The 19,632-nt window shown below is 40.0% G+C and overlaps 1 protein-coding gene across 1 annotated transcript in view; it reads right to left on the bottom strand.

Moving 5' to 3' along the window:
* The window catches only part of KCNH1 (potassium voltage-gated channel subfamily H member 1), a 179,647-nt gene that overhangs the window by 85,802 nt on the left and 74,213 nt on the right, over positions 1-19,632 (bottom strand). The window contains exons 8-9 of the mRNA XM_032185662.1: positions 4,903-5,102; positions 1,012-1,264 (exon numbers count right to left, since the gene is read on the bottom strand). Of these exons, the coding sequence (XP_032041553.1) occupies positions 1,012-1,264; positions 4,903-5,102 (453 nt within the window). The remainder of the gene's footprint in view (positions 1-1,011; positions 1,265-4,902; positions 5,103-19,632) is intronic.

The following is a 19,632-nucleotide window of genomic DNA, read 5'->3' as shown; positions in this document are numbered from 1 at the left end:
CATATTTATTAGCTTCCTCATTTTCCAGTAGACATTCCTTTTATAGTGGCTGTATGTGATCAGAAACTTTAAATTTAGAAAGTTTTCATCTCTTTTGCCAGGCTGCCATGAGTGACAGGTACTGGATAAAGCCACTGTGAGAACTTACCTTATCACAAAAGGGTCTGACAGAATCAAAGGATAAGTATCACCTTTTCAGTGCTGTAGCAACCCCATCATTTATCTATATCTATTGGATAATCTCACTCTCTTCTCCTAGCTTTGCTTCAGAATGTTGTTCACAGCACTGTCAGCTTCTTCTGAGAGCCTCCAAACTAAAATTGTCATTCCAAGTTAATGCAGATCAGCTTTAAATTTTTATAATATATGTTATATAATGTATATTATATATGATTGTATGTTGTGATCATTATATGTATTGGTTATTATTATATATTCTATATTTCATATATTTTATATTATTTTGTCTTTAAGAGATCACCACATAATCTGAAATCAAGCTAACTGAAAAATTTTCAGCAAAACTGGATTTTTATCAGAGGAGTGGCAGGCCCAGCACTTTAAGTTCTTCTGCAATCCTAAGTGGAATTTCTGATGAAGGGAGATGCGGCAAGGAAGAAACAACCCCAAGAATGTTCAGTATCTCAGTGCTCAAATACAGCTGCCATTGACCAGAAGAAACAGAGTTGGAGCAATCCAGAGATGAGATGATTGCCCTTCCTATTTACCTATGTGGAACAGGAAGGACAAGCCAATGACTTTATGCAATGTTGCAATGTTCCTGTATGACTTTAAGCAAGTATTTGTTCCTTTCTCTTTCAATTTTTCAACAGACAACAAATGTTTAATGTCATAGAGCTGCCAAGTTCATTAAAATATACAGGCTGTGGTAAAGCTTACCTGACTGGAGCTTTTTTAAAGAATAATGTAAGTGCTTGAGTAGAAGAGGCTATAAAAACACTCTGTGCATCTATACTTGTACACAATGTGTGTATCAGCTGTGAAACTCACCCAATATAGCAACGACTTCGTCATCCTGGATTACTTCCAAAGACCCTGAAACCACAAAGCAGAGGCTGTCGACACTCTCGCCAGCATGGTAGATCAGGTCTCCTGGGGCACAGTGCACTGTCTGAAACTCCATGGCAAGCGCTCGAAGGCACCCATCACTCGCCAGCCTGAAGGCTGGGTGCTCCTTGAAAACTTTACGGTTCAGATGCACGCAGATATCTGCTCTCATGTCCTTAGGGCATATCTGCAAAACCTGAAAAGGAAATTGGGCAATCAATTCCTGTACGTGGCTTAAAAGTGCCACGTGATTATCCCCGTTTTACTACACAGGTTATGAAATGCTTTTCTTCCCATAAAACCTCTAATCTCAGTCCATATTCCCGTTTCTATAGGTACACATGTGCCACAATACTCAGTCTACTTTACAATACCTGAAGGAAAATAATGTTTGCATCTCAGCAACATGTTCTGATGGATATTGAATTACCCTGATAAGGCCTCAGGTTTTTAAGACAGAAAAAAATTAGCTGTACATCAGTAAGGGAAGTGGTGGAAAAGAGCCTGCTGAAGGGATCACTTCTAGTGGCTAGGTCTCTATTTATATAGATATATTCTATGAAAAACCAGCACAAATTTTCCAAGTGTGAGAGTAGTTGTATAGAAAAAAAAGTATAATCTCATAACCCTTTCCAAAAAAATAAAATAAAATATATTGCTAGTTTCATTAGCTCGTAATATTGAGGTTTGCAGGTAGGTGTTCAAATTCACCTCCTCAGTGGCAGTACCATATATTTTTTTTCTCACACAAGAAGGGACTTTAAGGTATTATACTGTGTTGCACGACTTTTGGCAATTAATGATGTGTGTTCCCAAGGGTACATAAATCAATGCTCAGCACAGTGGTGCAAGTCAGGACTATTTCTGAAGGTTTTTAATATAATACAGAAAGCTGAGTGGAAAGAATACAGAATCACTACTACATGCACAGATTAAAAAGTTCCTGGCAAAAACTCTGGAAATGCATGAACATGAACAAGGATGACAAAATCCTTGGAAGATCAGGACTGTGATGAAGTACTTCTCGAGATGCATTATTTGCAAAAAACTTTCTGAGTAGTGTGAGTCTGCCTCATTTTTCCCCAGTAATAACTATTTCATCCAATTAAGGAGCACCCTGGGTGAGCTTCAGATTTACTCCCACACATTTTTCCTGGATGGAAGGAGATGGCCGCTTTGATGCAAACACTCCTGGAAAACGTGAAGGTAACACATGAAGCACAATGGCTATGCCTACACCCTCAGTGAGGCTCTGTGTGATCTCTGAGCAAAGAATTAAGCTCATAACTGCAAAAGGCCGTGGTACCAGGTGTTAGGCCTGCTACTCCAAGAGCAAATGGCTCTATCACTGCTAAAATCATCTTTAGCCCACCTTCAAGAAGACCTGCTATATATCACTTCTGAAAGGGATATTTCTATAGCAATTAACTGTAGGTCATTCATAGATGATCTCTCTCACCCGCCCTACAATGAGCAGCCTCCAAACCTGCCAATTCTCAGACTTCAAGGCTCACAAGAATGGGTCAGGACAGAAAGACCAGCATTAAACATGGAACATAGGCAGTATGGAACATAGGCAGTGGCTATCGCTGTCTCTGCAATTACCTCATTTATTCTGGCAGCAAAAACATTCTGTATTTGTAGATGCTTGCCAATATTTGGCTCCAGAATTATACACAAGTACACTTCACAGTCATTTGAACATCACACACACAAAGGGCTGCCGTAATAGAAATAGTAATAAGAAAACCTGAATATACAAGAGAACATTTAAAAAGAGACTCTTATCCAAAAACCTCTTGGTTTCTCATTCTAAGAAGAAGTTAGCTAATTTTCCATTCTCCACTTAAGAGAAGTTGTTTCCAGATTTCATAAAAATAATGAGGAATTAAACGCATCTGAAAGTTACAGACAAACAGCAGGAGATATTCATTTATATGGGAGGTATAAACCAGATCATCATGGCTTAATTTTAGAATCTCAGCAGCTCTTGGTTACATTTTGTTGTACTGGCATTTACTAGACTTATAGACTTTGCTTTCAGCTGATTATTCACTCCTTGGCATACCTGCAGTTAACACTGAATTGACAAATTTGTGGCCTACAAAATAGTGTAAAGATTGGTTTTGTGTTAAATTCATCTTTAAATATCTGCCTCACCTGTAGAAAACTGTATTACATTACACAGTGGCACAACTACCACTGTTCTGTCACAGGAACAACACATGTTTTATTCATTGCATGGCATCCAAGGAGTTATACATAGGCATCAAACCAACGGAGCTCAGACCCGAGCGTTTACGGATTGGCAGAGCCATTAGTCAGACTTACATTGTGTTGGCTTTTGCAATGCAGATGAAAGTTGATTTCTTGGTTTTACAGTCATCACCAATGGCAGTTCAGCTATGCACACACTAGTTATTGAAATCAACTCTGTGAAATATGCTCTTTGATGCTTTGATAATTTGAGACTTTTTTTTTCTACTTATTAAGGTAATTTTCAAAGGCTACAGTGAGTTGTGCTTGGTTTGGTTCTCCTGCTGTGTCCAAAGGCATTCCTAAAGCATTTCTCCTCTTATCAGAGGAAAACAAGAATGGACTTTGAAGATAAGCTAAAACAAATTTGTTTTACATAGCAATTTTTTCTTGTTGCTACATTAAAATGATGATAGAAGCTTGTATTGAGGAGTGAATGAAAACACCAGTGTTCCTTACACTGTGTATCTTCAGGTCTTGATTCTCCACCTTTCCCAAGTGTGCCTACCTCGATGCTCACAACTGAACATAAAGATATTTTGTAGGAAAACAGACAGAGCAGCTTCTAATCAGCACTATCTAGCACTACAATACCATTTATTTCTGAAAGCTGGTGTTAGAGAGTGCTTCCCAAAATCACAGTCTGGGATCTAAATAGCAGATATGCTGAAGACCACTGAGGAAAGCAAACAGTACCTCCTGTACCCAGCAGTCTCCAGACAGCACAGTGCAAGGCCACATCTGCTCTACTCTTCCCCAGCGACACTTTAACAACTAGACAGAAATGACTTTGTTTGCTCTTTAACTCCAGCATCTACAGGTCTGAATACAGAAGCAAGCAGCCAAGCAGGAGGCTGGTGACTGGAGCACTGGTCTGATTTCCTGAATGCATCACCTCCCAAACTACATCTCTTCACAAGCAGAAGAAAAACAGTATCTGTCCCCACAAAAGCTGGCAAATAACAGGAGAGCAGAAAGTAGTCACTTTGCACATTTGTTCTGGTGAAGGGCCATTTACTACATTAAAAAACACAATGGGAATTTTACTTGTAAATTCGGTGAATTAGGATGAAAACATTCCTCTCAAATAAGGTATCTTTCAAACAATACATTATTATTATTAATGAAATCTGGAAGTGGCTATTGTATCTCTAATATTCCAATCAAATTCTACCAAGACAAAACAAATAATACTTTGTATTCAGGCCCACATACCTGCAAACCTCTAATAACAGAAAAATTGCATAAAAATCTCATGCGAAGAAAATCTGAGGCTGTGTTAGAACTTGGAACTTACTTAGTTATTTTATTTATTTTCTGAAAAACAAGCACTTTCATTCATTTTTATAGTACTTCGTGCCATATCACCAACGACACATATGCACTTTTAGCACTGATGTAACTGGTGATATGACAGAATGGCTGAAATGCTGTAGTTGAGAGTTTACAATGAAGGGAAGCTGCTACCCCTTACTATTTAAAGAATATTTGTCGTCTTTACTAAGGAAGTACCTCCTGTTTATTTTAATGCAATGCTTTCAGGATGTGAATTGCTTCCTTGCAGTTTAATTCACTTACCTTCTCAGTATCTATTCCTCTGGACATTGACCAGGTGGAAACAATGTAATCCATCACACGTTCACTCAGTCCTTTAGGGACCTGGTAGAGCTTTAGGAAGTCTCGGACACTGTTCAGCATTTCATGGTATCTGTTCGTATTAGCATACATTTGCTGAAATATGGTTGTCACATTACCAAAAATGGTTGCATACAGAAGGGCTGAAAAAAAAAAAAAAAAAAAGAAAAGAAAAGAAAAAAAAGAAATAAATAAAAAATATAAAGAAAAACAATAGGTATAATATAATACTTTGTGTTGATTAGCCTATGTTCCAATGTGCTGTAAAAGACAAGAAATGCCAAGTCCATGGAAATTAATGCAATTTTGGTGCTTCATTAGGGAGGCCTGATGAGCACAAGCATTTTTTGCAGGTCAGACTTAGCATTACGAGCAGATGACCTCCGCCTGCTTTTGTGATGACGAGTCCTGCAGCACAGAGTTCCCGAAGCACAACTATTTGTCTTTGTCCATCAAACAATTCAATAGCATCCAAACCCTTACGGAACCACAACAGAGGAAAATAGAATTTTGAGACAAATAGCTTGACAGCAGACACTTTAAAATTTCATCTCTGGTTTATAGTGCCTGTGTATAGTTGCCATCAGTGACAGATTCCCAAGCTCTAAGTGCATTACCACAGTAGTAAGCCGAGTCATCATTACCCACCTCGGTGTGACAACAACAATGCATCAAAGCAGAAGATGGAATATGTAATAAACAGCTACCATGGGTCAGTGATTTATAGATGTAAGTTTAATAATACATAAAAACTCACATTATGTTTTATATTATTCAGGCAGAAGAACAGCAAGGCCTGAGGCAAGAGCTAAAGCCCTCAAACACAGACCGCCACGCTGCTCTTCTGACTGCACTGGGCACTGACACAAAGCCAGCCAGTGGATCAAAATGTGTTTAATGTGTTTAATAATGAACATAAGATAGAAAATAGGCAGTATTTCCAGTAGTGGAAGGAAGTAGATGAAAAGGCACAAGGCTCAAGGAAATCCACCTTCTGAAGCCCAAGATGGGACAGGATGTTGGTGGCAGTCTTGGTGGTTGTGTTTTGATGTCTTGCAGAGGCTGGGGCTGTTTCAGCTAATCCAGCTTTGAATGAAAGGGAAGGACAGGAAACCTCACAGGGAGCTTTCCTGTATCAGGAATCAGGCTGGCGATAAGCAGGTGAGAGGCTGACTCTGCAGCCAGGGAGAGGAACAGTCAAACAGCAAACGTGCTGACAGCCACCAGTAAGTGCTCTGGCTTGCTGAGGACATTCTTCCTCTTTATCATTTCCTGTCCCCTAAAACAGGCACTGAATTGTCAGTATCATACGTGTTCCACTCTGAGATAAAAATAAATAATTGAAAATCATATTTATTAAAAAAAATAGTTTATTGCCTTATCTAAACCCCCTTTTTTTCTGTTACTCCTTCCCTCACCCCATCTTTTTTAATATATATATTTCCTCATTCATTCCTTTGAGTGCAGCTATTTATTCAGGTCAGCATTTTAGTCAGATATCCATAAGCCAACTAAGATGCTTTAGGGTTTTATGACCAACAACAACAACAAAAACTTTAATAATGTGCAGGAGAAGCTTACAAGACTGTCTTTTCCCTGATCATCGAGAGATGCAATTTAAAATCAGACTAGCTCAAGGTCTTTACACAGCTGTTCCTCTACAGAATTCCTTCTTAATGTTGTATAACTTCTTGATTTTCATGAGTTCCTGCCGAGACCAGCTCCCCCCTTTTCCCACTACCCCTCTGTACAGACAAGTGGGAGCTTGGACCTGGGAGCACTTGCCTGGCTTAGTCACCACAGCTACCTCTTTGCTTCCTCAGTCCCCTAAACTGATTAGGATGCACTATGAAGTACTAATATATGTATCCACAGTGCAAACTCTGAGTGAATTAAATCTGAACAAGGCTCTCAAGCCCGGTGGGCTCCATAACACCTCAGGAATGCTAGACAGGTTAAAGGCTGCACAGGAATCTCAGGTTGTAGCCAATTGCAGCTATTACTGTAGATGTCGATCCAGGGATTTTGCTATCAGAAATGGCACAAATAAAAGCAACTATTAAGAGGAGAGCAAGGTACAGAGCTCAGCTTTGAGAGACAATTCTAACAAATCCCAAACTCCTCTTTCAGGACCAATTCATCAGTCTGCCTTCAAGTGCCTGATGTGCTGGACATCTGCCATATAACTTACTTGCCTTGGAGCAAATACAAAAACTGGTATTTAGACACACAGCTTGTACTTAAGTATCTTTGTCTCCAGTGGCTGCATAAACATTTCAGGGATGGTCCTTGATTTTCCATGATTTTACTTATTTCCTAAAAGATTATCGCTAAGAAATCTTGGTCTGATGTTTTATCCTGTTCAAAATAAAGCTTTGTTACAAGGCACCAAACACCACTTCAAACACCTGTGCAGTTTTTGTATTGCAGCTGATGATTACCTTGCATTTTAGGGTAACAAGCTGCAGCATAACCAAGGTAAGAAAACAAAGGGCATTACCTAAAATAGCAAGCTACCACCTAACAACCCTGCTTAACATGCAATATCCATCCAGAGCTAAAACAACAATGGTCACTCAAACTACAAAAGATGCTAAAACTGCACTATTATTTTAGGATATGATTCTGTATCCTCTAATTTTCTGTATAATTAAGGTATGAATTTATGGATATGATTACATTTGACCTAGAATGACCTGAATGGTCAGAGAGCTTGAAAAGGCAGCTCTGCCTCAGCCCCGTTCAGTTGGTTGGCACTGCAATATTTAACCTTGTCCAAGACATACACCTGGATAAAATATCTAAAAAAAGGCACTTTCTCATAGGGAGAGGCCCATATCAAGGTGTGGAATTTGAACTCCAGACCTGCTTTAGAAGTTTTCTTTCCACCTAGGAAGCTATTCACACCAAACCTCACAGACAAGTACACTTAAAAATTCCAATCTAAACTTCCCCAAATAAGCCCATCAAAAGAGACTCAAGCCTCAAAAAATGAATGTGAGTCAAGGCTGAAACACTGAATATGAGTCAAGGCTGAATATGAGTTTAGGTCTCTAACTAGGTTTCCACAGAGTGATACCTTCTTCTTCCACATATGTCCAGAAAACTGAATTCCACATGGAGTTGCAATGAAGTTAAAAAAGATCTTAATGCACAGTCCTAGATTTAATTTAGATTACCTTTCTCCTAAAAATTCACTTCTTTTGGCAGGCTCCTGAGCTGCTTCTGCAGGAGAACAAAGGAAGTCCATTTAAAGCCTTGGCTGAATCTCATAAAACAGACCTTCCCCTCGATTTTCAAGTGCAGCCTCACCAACTCAGACTTGCAGAAACAGATGGTAAGAAGGATTTACCCCTTACTGCATTTCAAATGTTTTCTTCTGTTGAACAACAACAAGATGTCAACTTCCTTTGACACATACATACAAAAGCATGCCAACTAATTTTTTTTTTAAAGTAGAGAATATTAATAGGGACACAGGGACTAGCAATGTATAGATTATTTCTGTTTAACCAATTTAGCTCAATTTAGGCCTGAGCTAAGCCATACCTGAAACTCTGATGCTATGAGTCCTGAAGAATGAAGAATGCTTCAGAGAAGAAAAAACAAACAGACTTACTATATACGCTCCTTAATTTATGAGTACTTTGTTTTAAAAACACACATTACCTTTCCCTTACTATGTCCTGTGTTGCCCTCTGTCATGCAGATGCAAACACGCCCCTGAACCATTGCTATTTACACAGACCTTTACCAGGTTCCCTACAAGAAACCAAACCAGGGCATCCAAAACCATGCAAGTCCCACTGGTTGGACTCTGCAGCAGGGAAAGTCATCCAGAAACATCATTCTTCTGCCAGCCAATACAATGGTGAAAACAGATGACAGATTAGGCACAGGGTCACAAGAAAATTCTTATCTGTAGGTTTCTGGGCCACCATACTTGTGAGCATCTGACTGTCTCATGTTCTGGCAAACAGCAAGACCTGCTGATTCAATGTCTAGGAATGTAATAGGCCTACGCCAGCAAAAGTAAAATGAAGGCTCCATCCACCCCTTTACTGTCTAGCTACATGAAACCTAAATAAAAAAAAATAAAATAAAAAAAAAGGACATTTTATTCTTCATTTCAATTATTACAAGGTGAGCAATCCTAGAGCAATTTCCACTGCAAATTGCAGCTACAATGCTCCAGTACGACAATTATCTTGGCAAGAAAAATTATTGCTGCCTATATTAATTTTTCATCAAGAAAAAAAAAATCCCCAAATTTACAATGCTTAATTTATCATTAGCTAACCACTTTATTACTATTAAAGACACATTAAAGCCATGGATATTTGCTGCCTAAAATTGGGTAGAGACATTAGCATATTAAACACTGACCTTTCCCTGCAAAGAAATAGTTAGCTCTGTCCCTTTCCTTTCTTTCAAGGGAACAATGAAATGAATCCACTGCAATACATCACAGCCCCAGAAACTTCAGAAACAAACACTCTCCTCCCACAGGAAGAAAGTTGGGGAATTTACGACAGAGCAAAACCTCGAGATTCTTGTTTCAGGACTGATTGAACACCGTGACATTAGACCGCTGCCCTGTAACAGTGACAGTGCAGGTCGTATGGTTTCATGTCCAACATCCAAAGGTCCCTGGAGCTGTTTGCTGCTGTTTGTGGAGTTGCCTTATGAACTCTGTAGAAATGATGTGTTCTTTAGTAGTCCTATGTGAAAGGGACAACAGAAATAAAGAAAAAGGACTGGGGGAAAGGAGGGGAATGCCCTCGCAGGGCATGGATTTGACTCAAGCAAGGCCACAAGTGTGCCACATAGGAAGGTTGCAAATTAATTTGACCCTAAAAGCTTCTTTGGATGCATCACTGGAAGGAGGCAGTGTGGTGGGTTTTGAGAAACAGTGTCTAAGAATAAACCTGTTGCGACCATGTCTACACATAGACCAAGGAGAAAGTATCTTCTGCAGAACAAGCAAAAACCTGTTCTAGCACTGCATACAGAGCTGCAGCACATCAAGCAGAGAACAAACACCTCCTCTCCATGAATGTCAAGATCCCTCAGAAAGAACAGAGGATTTTTTCTCCCCACCAAGACATAAATATTCTTCTCTGACAATAGATAAAGAAAAACACATTGTCCTCAACAATGTGGCCACCCATTTACAATGCAGTCTGTGTCACCCCATTTAAGCCAGCGTTTAAATAACGTCAAAGATAAAAGCATAGTAATTTCAATAGCCAATTACCCGCATGAGTGAATCATGAAGGTCAGATACAGGTTGGAAAGGTCACCAAATAATCTGCTACTTTTAATGATGTAACAAATAAGAATAGAGAAATAAATACAAGTCACGGTAGGTCTCAGTTACCGTGGATAGAAGACCTGGGAGCTGATTTTAGAATTATAAGAGGAAGAATTTCTATCTGTAAGAATGAGAGGTTTGCAATTACCCCAATTACAGATGTAAGTGCTGCATACGGTTCCTGAGATGAATCATCAGATTGATGATGATTTGTTCAAAATGCACTCATCCGAATCCCTTGCATACAAAATGTGTGCATAAGGACTAGATAGCAACAAGTGAGACCAAAACCAACCAGCAAACAACCTCTCACATCTTGCCCCTGAGACTTGCAGTTCTTCCTAAAACTGAGCCGCCTTCACTTGCACTTTCTAGAAAGCTGATCCAGAAAGTCTGCCTGCCTGCATATCAGTTCTATTTAACAATTTTTAAAACCTCTAAAACAAAGCACCTCTCTTTCATACTTAAGGATTACTCTGTGCTACTCTAAATAGTATTCAGAGAGCAAGCACCTGGGTTTACAAACAGTAGATGACTGAAAGGTATAGCTGCACTTTGTTTCACTGACGGGTTTCTAGTGCACATCAAGTTCATGCATGAGTTGAGAAAAAACACAGCCTTGAAAACTCATAATATGTCACTTCTCACTGAAGAGGAAACATAACAGTAAATTAACCACAAAAAAAATGCACGTCCCAAAGGCATTTTTCAGATAACACATTGTGAGGTCACACAAAATCAACATTGATCAGATAAAAAGAAAAGCAGAAATTAATAACTGTATGGATTATAACATAATCATATGAGGAAAACACATTGTTTTTAAATGTGCAATTAGAACAATGTAAGAGCTTATAATTGCTTGAGATTAGGGGTCTTGATTAGTGGTAATTATTCCTACTTAAGGGTAGAGAGTATGCAGTTAAAAGAAAAACACTGCACTGCTAATTACAGCCAGCAAGCAAATACCAAACTGAACAGGTATCTTATCAAGGCATTATTTACAGCACTAGTTTAATAGAATTGTTATTTGTAGACTTGCAACTTTCAATCGGAGCATCTAAAATAAGATTTACTTATCTAGTATCTATATAACCTTCTAGAACAGTAGAGAATTTAAATAGGTTGCACCAGTTTCTATCAAGACAGATGCAGAGCTGCTTAATTTGGTTCTCCTTAGGAGGCTTTGTATTTTATAAATATTTTTCTTACTTGTAACCTTTTGCTTTAATAAAAAGATAAAAGCTAGGCAATGTATAGATGCATCATTTCATTCTGCTAGTAAAAACACAAATGTAAACAGCCATAATCTAACAGGTCAATTAATATTATGTAGTTTGTGTATTTTCACAACATATTTGCATAATACTTTCACAAGATATAAAACAAATTACAGTTGCTTAGCATGTACATGAATTCCTGCATTTTACAACTTGGGAAAAAAATGTTTTTGAAGTGAGTTTCCAGAGGAACTGTCTCTCCTGCTGTTCCAGTGCCTGTTCGTGCTGGCTCTTCCCACGGCTCTCTATTCTCCCAGACTGAACTGATGCACTGAACTGCTCCACCTCCCTCTGCTTTCACTCCACCAGCTTCTAAATTTCCCCTCAGTTTAGGTACCCTACAAGCAAGAGTAGGGTAGTAGCAATGGCAAAAGCTGAAGGACTGGCACACAATTATCAACTGAGCAAGCCCAAAATCAACGCGATGACAAAGAGCAAAGCAGAAAGTCTGAATAGGCCATGTGGGACATGAATGAGCATCAAGCTATGTGGCAGAAGCACTTCTAGGATGAAAGGTGAGAGACCACAGGCAAGTTATATCAAGCTCTTAGTCAAATCCTACTGCAAATCTTCTCACACTTGTCATTGCATTTGCTGCCATCACACTGCTCACAACAGACAGAGCACAGGAAGAAACACCAAGCCCCAGCTACAATGGAAATGTCCCCATGCAGAAGGACAGGCCACTAGTAAGGAGACAGCTGAGAAGGGGTAAACAACAGAGCATTACAGACATCATTTTTTCCCTTCCCATCCCCCCCAAAAGAAAACCAATCACATAGACCAAGAACTGCCATGGAATACAAGTCAAAGGCATAAACAAGGGAACAGCTGCTCTAAGAAGCCACTTGAGCAACTACCAAGGACTGCAGTCCCAGAAACATCTGTGCACCTTAAAAATAGGCTGTCTGCAGTGCGTAAGGGCACAACAGGAAGAGTTAAGAGCAGCTCTGGAACAAACACCACGGGCAAGTCCCACTCCTCCTCTCCTCGCACCCTTTCCTAGCAATACAATATAAAGGCAGATTGCTACTACAGCAGCAGAGACCTAGAGGCAAATAGCCTCCTCTTACCTCAGGGACTTGACACCACTTACATTTTGCCAGTTTAAGGCTTAACATGGAGAAAGAGAAGTAAGTGTTGGCAAACCACCAAGCATTCTGATGACACTGAACCCCAGCATCCCTAAGGACGTTTCAGAAGCGAAGTTTCTTGATTTTGATTTGATCTGGCAGCACCCACGCAGCTGGTAGCTGCAATCGCAGGTGTTTTGGCTCACAAGGATTTCACAAGCCTGGGCATCGTGGGCACCGCAGATCTCTTACTAGCTTTGCTTTTGCTTTCAGCATGTTTGGGCTGAGATAAACAGCACGGGAAAACACAGACCAAAACTGATCAGAGCAGCAATCAGAGCCAAAGCGAATAAAAGCCAGTAAAACAAACTTCGGCACGAGCCATGCGAGAGCTCTCCAACACAAACAGCTCCAGAGGAGGGCCAACACCAGGCTGCACTCTGTGGAAGGCTGCTCCTCGGATCCAAGATCCTGCTTCTGAAGAGGGAGGATAAAAGGCCCCCGGCAATCTGTGCAAAGGAAGGGTGGGTATCGCCTCCAGTGCCAAGGCCCAAACTCCTACTGGTGTACAGCAGCACCCAACTGAATTAACACAAATTAACACTGTAAGGTCTGGATTTTGTCAAATTAGGAAGCATCTAGACAAGTAAAATGGCAAGAATTCTGATGCACAAAACTCGTCGTTCATTTGTTTTGACAGTTTAGTGTTGTATTTACAGTGAAAGGTGCAAACAGCCATCCAGAGGGGGATCTAATGGCAGACCCAGACTCCAGTGCAGCCAAGATGCTTGCAGAAAAGCAGATTACCAAAGCAACCAGATGCACAGCAAGTGGGAGCTAGCCTGTGAGGAGCTGGATGTATTCCTGGTTGCACAGAGAAGTGCTAAAGAGTCTAGTTGTGTATTACAGTTCTGCTGTAAAGGGCAGCCAACATAAGACACTAACACAACACTGAAAGGAATTAGAGAAGAGCATCCTGCGTACGAGATGTCAAGCCAGGGGACTTTGAATCTCCAGCCATGAGCTCCTCTCACATTCAGGAAAGCTGGCCTTTCAGGTTCTTATTCTCTTAACAGCACTTGCACATCAAGGAGTTCACCTGACTCTTCTCACTGAAATTATCTGAAGGAATGAATATTTCTCTAAGGCCCTGTACTTCACTTACAGGTTAGGCCCAATGGGATAACATGGCTTTATATCCAAAGGTTTATCATAAAACAGCTATGAAACTACATGCTCTGCTTCAGCTTACAGGTAAATTCTTAAACCTGCATAATTGCCATGACTAACTCCAAACACAGTAATGCCTGAAAACTAATTGAAATTAGGGCCTTAGCCTTTGACACCAAAAAGACCTTGAGAGGGCCGCTGCAGTTTGATCAATGAGCCCACAAACAGCTCCTGGCAGAATCAGATTTTTTTTCAGTCAAAATACAACAATATGGAATAGCAAGAGCAACTGGCAGAAGACGGGCAAGGGGAAATGTCAGCAAGATTACTGAAAGGTTTCTGTAAAACTAGAGAAAAAGAAAGATAATTCCACAGAAATTGTACTTTCCAGTTACCTCTTCATGCTTTATCCCCTGTAACACAGGTTCATCTCTGATAAGAAAAGGCAGAACAGACAGAAAATGTCCTGATTTTCACAACTAGTTAAAGGGGGAAAAATAACCCAACAGCTACATTTCCTATAAATAACAAGATATTTATCTGAACATCTTCAGGGGGTCAGGAAGGGTTATATATGCAGAGCAGTATCTTGATGATGCTCTAACTTTTAAGCATGTGTTCTCCAGCGAATGCTAAGCCTTGCTCTAGACCATGCCAATTTGATTATCGAGAGGAAACTAACTGCACAAACAGATTACAGCTGCAAAAACCATCTGTATTCCAAACATACGAGGCCAGATTCACCACTGGGACACTTATCAACATGGGATGACTTTAGCTCAACATACTCACTAGCAGGTTTCATAATGAGGAAAATTATTAAAATAGTAAAATCTGATTAAATCCTCTGCAATTTGCAAGAAAGGACACCATTTTACTATTTTGTAGAATTTTATGGACAATAAAATTTAAATTGTCTAGAAAATTGAAATGGATTTCCATTTCATTTCACAGCACTAATGAACAGATCACTATTTAAATGAAGACTGAGCCATTTAAGGGCATCATTTTTCTTCTACAATTTATACAGGGTAATGCATGGCCATTTTCAATTACTTGGTTAAAATTAAATCTCCAGATACTCTTTATAGGTTTTTACTGATTCGTACCCATACGAAGGCTTTTGCTTTGAAAGTTGTTTTTTATCTACCCTCAGCTCATCTGAAATGGTTACCCTCAATTAGAAGCAAATTCAGATTTTTTTAATCTATTACTGAAATAGACCTGCACATAAAGAAATAAATAAAAAATAGGAAAAGATTAAAGGAAGAAGGAAGAGTTGTTATCTTTTCATGTGAAACTGGTTACATTTGTGGTTATTCTAGCTCCTGTTTATGCTATTTCCTCTGTGATTTGTATGAAGTTTTCCACAAAGCCTGGGGGGAGGAAAATAAAGGGGCTTTAGGAGGCAGTTTTTTACCCAAACTTTCTGGCCCTTTTCCTACTATCCTGCTGCACATCAACCAACATTTACATTTACATTTACAATCCTAGACTGTATTTTCCTCGACCACATATGCAACACAAGCGTATGCTGGCTCCAGTCACTTGCTGAGAAGTGCCCCAGCAGCATTCTTCAGGATTCTCATACTTTAAAGTGAGATATTTACATATACATTTACATTCACAATGATAAATGGATTCAGGTTGATTCTCTCTACTCCAACCAGAGTGCCCATGTAAGTTCATAGCTGGCTGCATTTCATGTGGGTAAGTTCAGATCTGCATCCAGCAGTAAGAATATAAGGAGGAAGGACCCAAGGCCTCCCCTGAGGCTGCAATGATCTCACTTCTTATTAGCAATGCACTTAAACATAAGCTTTAAACACTATTCTACAGGTGTGAGCATGTATGCCTGCAATTAAAGTTAAGGACACTGTTAGGAGAAACACTGAGACAAAGAAGCTCCCGTCGACCACTAGCTTTCAACCACTAACTTAGAAAAGCTTTTGCTGTTTATGCAGCAAGTACATCACAGTCTTTTTATAGGTTTTGTCTTCTCTGGGAAAAAATGAAAAGGTAAGATTTTAATGCCTATTAATTATCTCAGGATAAAAGCAGAGTGGGATGAAGGCACTATGGTTCCATTGTGAAGTGAACCAGAGGTGGGTGGCAGAGAGCTGGCCTTACCCAACGAGCTGATATAAAAATTGTACATCTCTTGTTCCACATCACATTCCACAGAGAAGTGACATCCCCAGATTAGCTACACTGTACCCAAACCAAAAAGCTAGTTAAAGAAAACCCTCAAAACAAAATGTCCATTTGAGAGAAAATCTGGGTCTTCTTTAGTGTACCTGGCCTTCATTTACCAGCACCTTGGAAGCTAACTTTGCTCCAGGTGGTCACACTGCAAAACAACCCATGATCTATACACTGGCTGCACAGAGAGGTTGTGTTAATCATCAAGGAATTGTCAAGCCCATTTAGTTGACAGGCCTGCCAGCTGGAGTTAAGAGCACCACTGCACTTGACCTGATAGTGGTGTAGAGAAGGATGAATGGATACCCAAGTTAAGAACAACAACTAATTCTCACTTCAGGTTCACTTTGCTGTGAAATTAAGCCCTTAAAGCTATTGCACTTAACTGGACTTATACGTGACTGCTTGGCTTCCCTGCAGCTTGGGTTCTGAGGCTTCTGATGCAATAACCTTGGTAAGCCAGGTTCCCAGAGTAGTGTTACTTCAATAACCCCAGAAAGATTGCACGATGCTCTTCAGCTGGCACTGAGTGACCTGCAAATCCCATCTTGCACACACACACATTTTACTTCTGGCTGCAACAAGTACAAACAGGTTACGTGACTATATTCCACACCGGGTTTTCAAATGCTTCCCAAAGAAACCTAGGGACAAACCAGTCTAAAAGCTTCCCTTTTCTTATGTCATTAAATAGCTCCAAATATTTAATGTTGTTTACAACACAAATAAGAATACTGAAGTTTTTAATTACGTTGGGTAAGCCAGTGAGGTCTGCAATACAGATGACATTCACAGGTGAAGACTAATTTGAGCTGGTTAAAGACTAATTGTCACCAGAATGACTGGGTCTGAGTCATGCTCCTCCCACACACTAATCACAGATGTGCTTGCAAACCAGCATCAATAGGTGCACACAGTGTGTGCAAGAATGTGAGACAGGAAAAGTTCACAGTCTGTGGCTTCTCTAGGGGGCCTGCTTTACTGATGAGTGAAATGACGGATTAGCGAAGACGTAAGTTATTAAAAAGTAGCTGAAGCAACCATATGGGTTTTTTAATGAGAAACCATGGATGACTGCATGTGAGAAGAATACTTTTCTCTGGAATGGTGAAGAGGGTTATAGCCTAACTTTCAGAAATGTGTAATCATTACTGTCCCTATGACCTCAATCTTGAAAACACTTGCATTCCAGGCTGACCCTGCTGTTTACCAGAACTGAGCAACACTAAAAGCAGCAGAAAAGGCAGGCACATATACAGCTGGATGTTCTATACCCAACTTCTTAAAAAAAAACATTATTATACTCAGGGGGTAGATGTAATTGTGTAAAGGGACACTGCCTAATTTCTTTCTGAAGTAAACATTACAAAGAAGTCACCTATAAAAATCTATAAAGCATGTCAGGTACCTGAGCCTTGTGCTTTGGTGAGTGTGATAGCAAACCAGCACAAAACAGAAATATATTTGCACATATACCAATGTATATAGTGAAAAGTAATGATGTAGTATTATTAATTAGAATGGGGAAGGCAGATATCTTTACACATAAACACTTGCATCTCTGCTCTCACCTCTCTCTAGAGTTACATATTTTCTGGCAGGCAGGAAGCTTTATTTGGCCAGTAGCACAAGAGAACACCTACAACCCTAGCACTCCCAAAAGATCCTAGGAAAAATACTGGTACTTTCTAAGGCCTGTGTAAGTGGTTTCATGTGCATGCATCAGCAAAATCACAGGAACCACAGGTATATAAGGTGGCTGTAGCAATTGGTAAAGGTATTCAGAATCTCAAGTTTTATGTTAGCCCTAGCATGTCATCAGGGCTCACACCTCAGAAGAAACAGTTCATCATCACGATACCGGGCAGCTAATATGAGAACAGTGACTTCTCCTGAACTTAAACCCTGATCTTTGGATTCCAGAACAAGATGTCCTGACAGTGGAGATTCCTGCTCTCTGCTGACACTATATACCACATCCTGCTTAATTTTGCACTAGTCTTGAGGCTGTCACTATGGAATTTTTCCCCAATACTTCTAGCAGATGGAGAATCATTTTCATAACATCAGAGGACTTCCAGAAGAGGAGTTTTTGCAGTTATCACAAGTCTTTCCCTTGTTTCAGCACTGAAGCACTTGTCTTCTGTAATTCTCTGCCACATACAGTATCACCCAAATAGCATCTACCATCTCCTCTTATATCCTTCCTTTCCACTGACAGAGGACACAACAAGATCTTACAGCTCATGCAGTCATTGAAGACGAACAATATGATTTGGGCAAACAGTCACTGTAAATATATTATACGTCATTTACTGGCATTGAAGTTATCAAATTATAAGGAAGTAAAAATGCAGGAACACAGTTTAGCACTTAACAAATTGTGGTAATAATCTGCATGCTCATCTTTTAAAAGCTATGTGAAGAACGATTTGTAAGCTGTGCGTGTTACTGTGAATATTCATTTATTCGTCTTAGGAACAAAGCGCAGATAGAAAGCCTCTCAGCAGCCAAGATGTTTTATACTATATAGCTACTACTGGCTGACAAATATTAATGATTCTTGACAGAATACTTATCTTTGATCTGTTGCTGTAATCAATCAGCACATGAGCACCAGGCTATTAAAATATTTTTCTGTCTAGCTCACTTGACGCGGTTTGAAGGGAACACAGCCTCAGTTTTTGGTCTTGTTTGTTTGTTTTTAAATTAAATAAGAGAATCTGCCTGCAAACTACACAGCTAGACTTTCTGGATAAGTGTATCTTGTCTCCTAAATATTGCTCCTTATGCTGAGCTTTCTGGATCTGGTCACCAGTTTCAGCTCCCTCTGACAAATGTCCCTCTAATGGATAAACATTTATCCTGCCTTTCTCCATATACCCTATGTAAGAGCATACACTCTTCTTTAAACTGTTTCCCCCTATCAAATTCTTGTCACCTGCCCGGCCCAAAAATATTCTTCATGCGTCCTTCCAGGAGTTCTGCCCTCCTATTTTGTCTCACCTCTTCCAATTTTCTATTCAATACTCTGTCTTCCTCCAGCTTCTCAGAAACCTGTCACGGGAACAGTGATTTAGCAGTCTCTCTGCACCACAGAGCCTGCAAAATTTAAATCAACAGCTTAGCAGACCCATCAAAGAGGCTGCCAGACCTTCTTGGCCTCACTAGAGAAGCCTAATGACTAGGAGGGAATCAAAGTTAAATTAGGTGGTCAAGAACAGAGAGAGCCTTCACAGGTTGGAGAGGGGGAGGGACAGGGATGTGAGCCTAAGTAAGAGTGGGGACAGAAGAGGAGAGAAAGAATCTACACGAGATTAGGAGGGCATGGAAACAGAGAGAAACAAAAACTGTCATAAGTCACATGGAACAGAAAGCACCAGATGACAGCTGAACCTGTCAACAATAGAGAGAGAGTTTAAACATCCATTTTTTTGGGCAGGCTTGACTTCGGTGGTACCAAAGTCCTCGAAGTCAAAAAGACACTTCAGCAGCACTGCAGAGCAGGAATAGCTGCACAGCGATACAGTATGCTAGAAGACTGTAGGGCTGTACTTGCAAGAAGTGCAAAGCAAGAGAGGCAAGGCCTGCAGAGCACAGACACGGCACAGTTGGCATCAGGTCCCATGGGACA

This window comes from Aythya fuligula, chromosome 3, assembly GCF_009819795.1.
Source record: "Aythya fuligula isolate bAytFul2 chromosome 3, bAytFul2.pri, whole genome shotgun sequence".
Lineage (NCBI taxonomy): Eukaryota > Metazoa > Chordata > Aves > Anseriformes > Anatidae > Aythya > Aythya fuligula.
The sequence above is the reverse complement of the archived record's forward strand: the minus strand, read 5'-3'. Positions and strand labels throughout refer to the sequence as shown.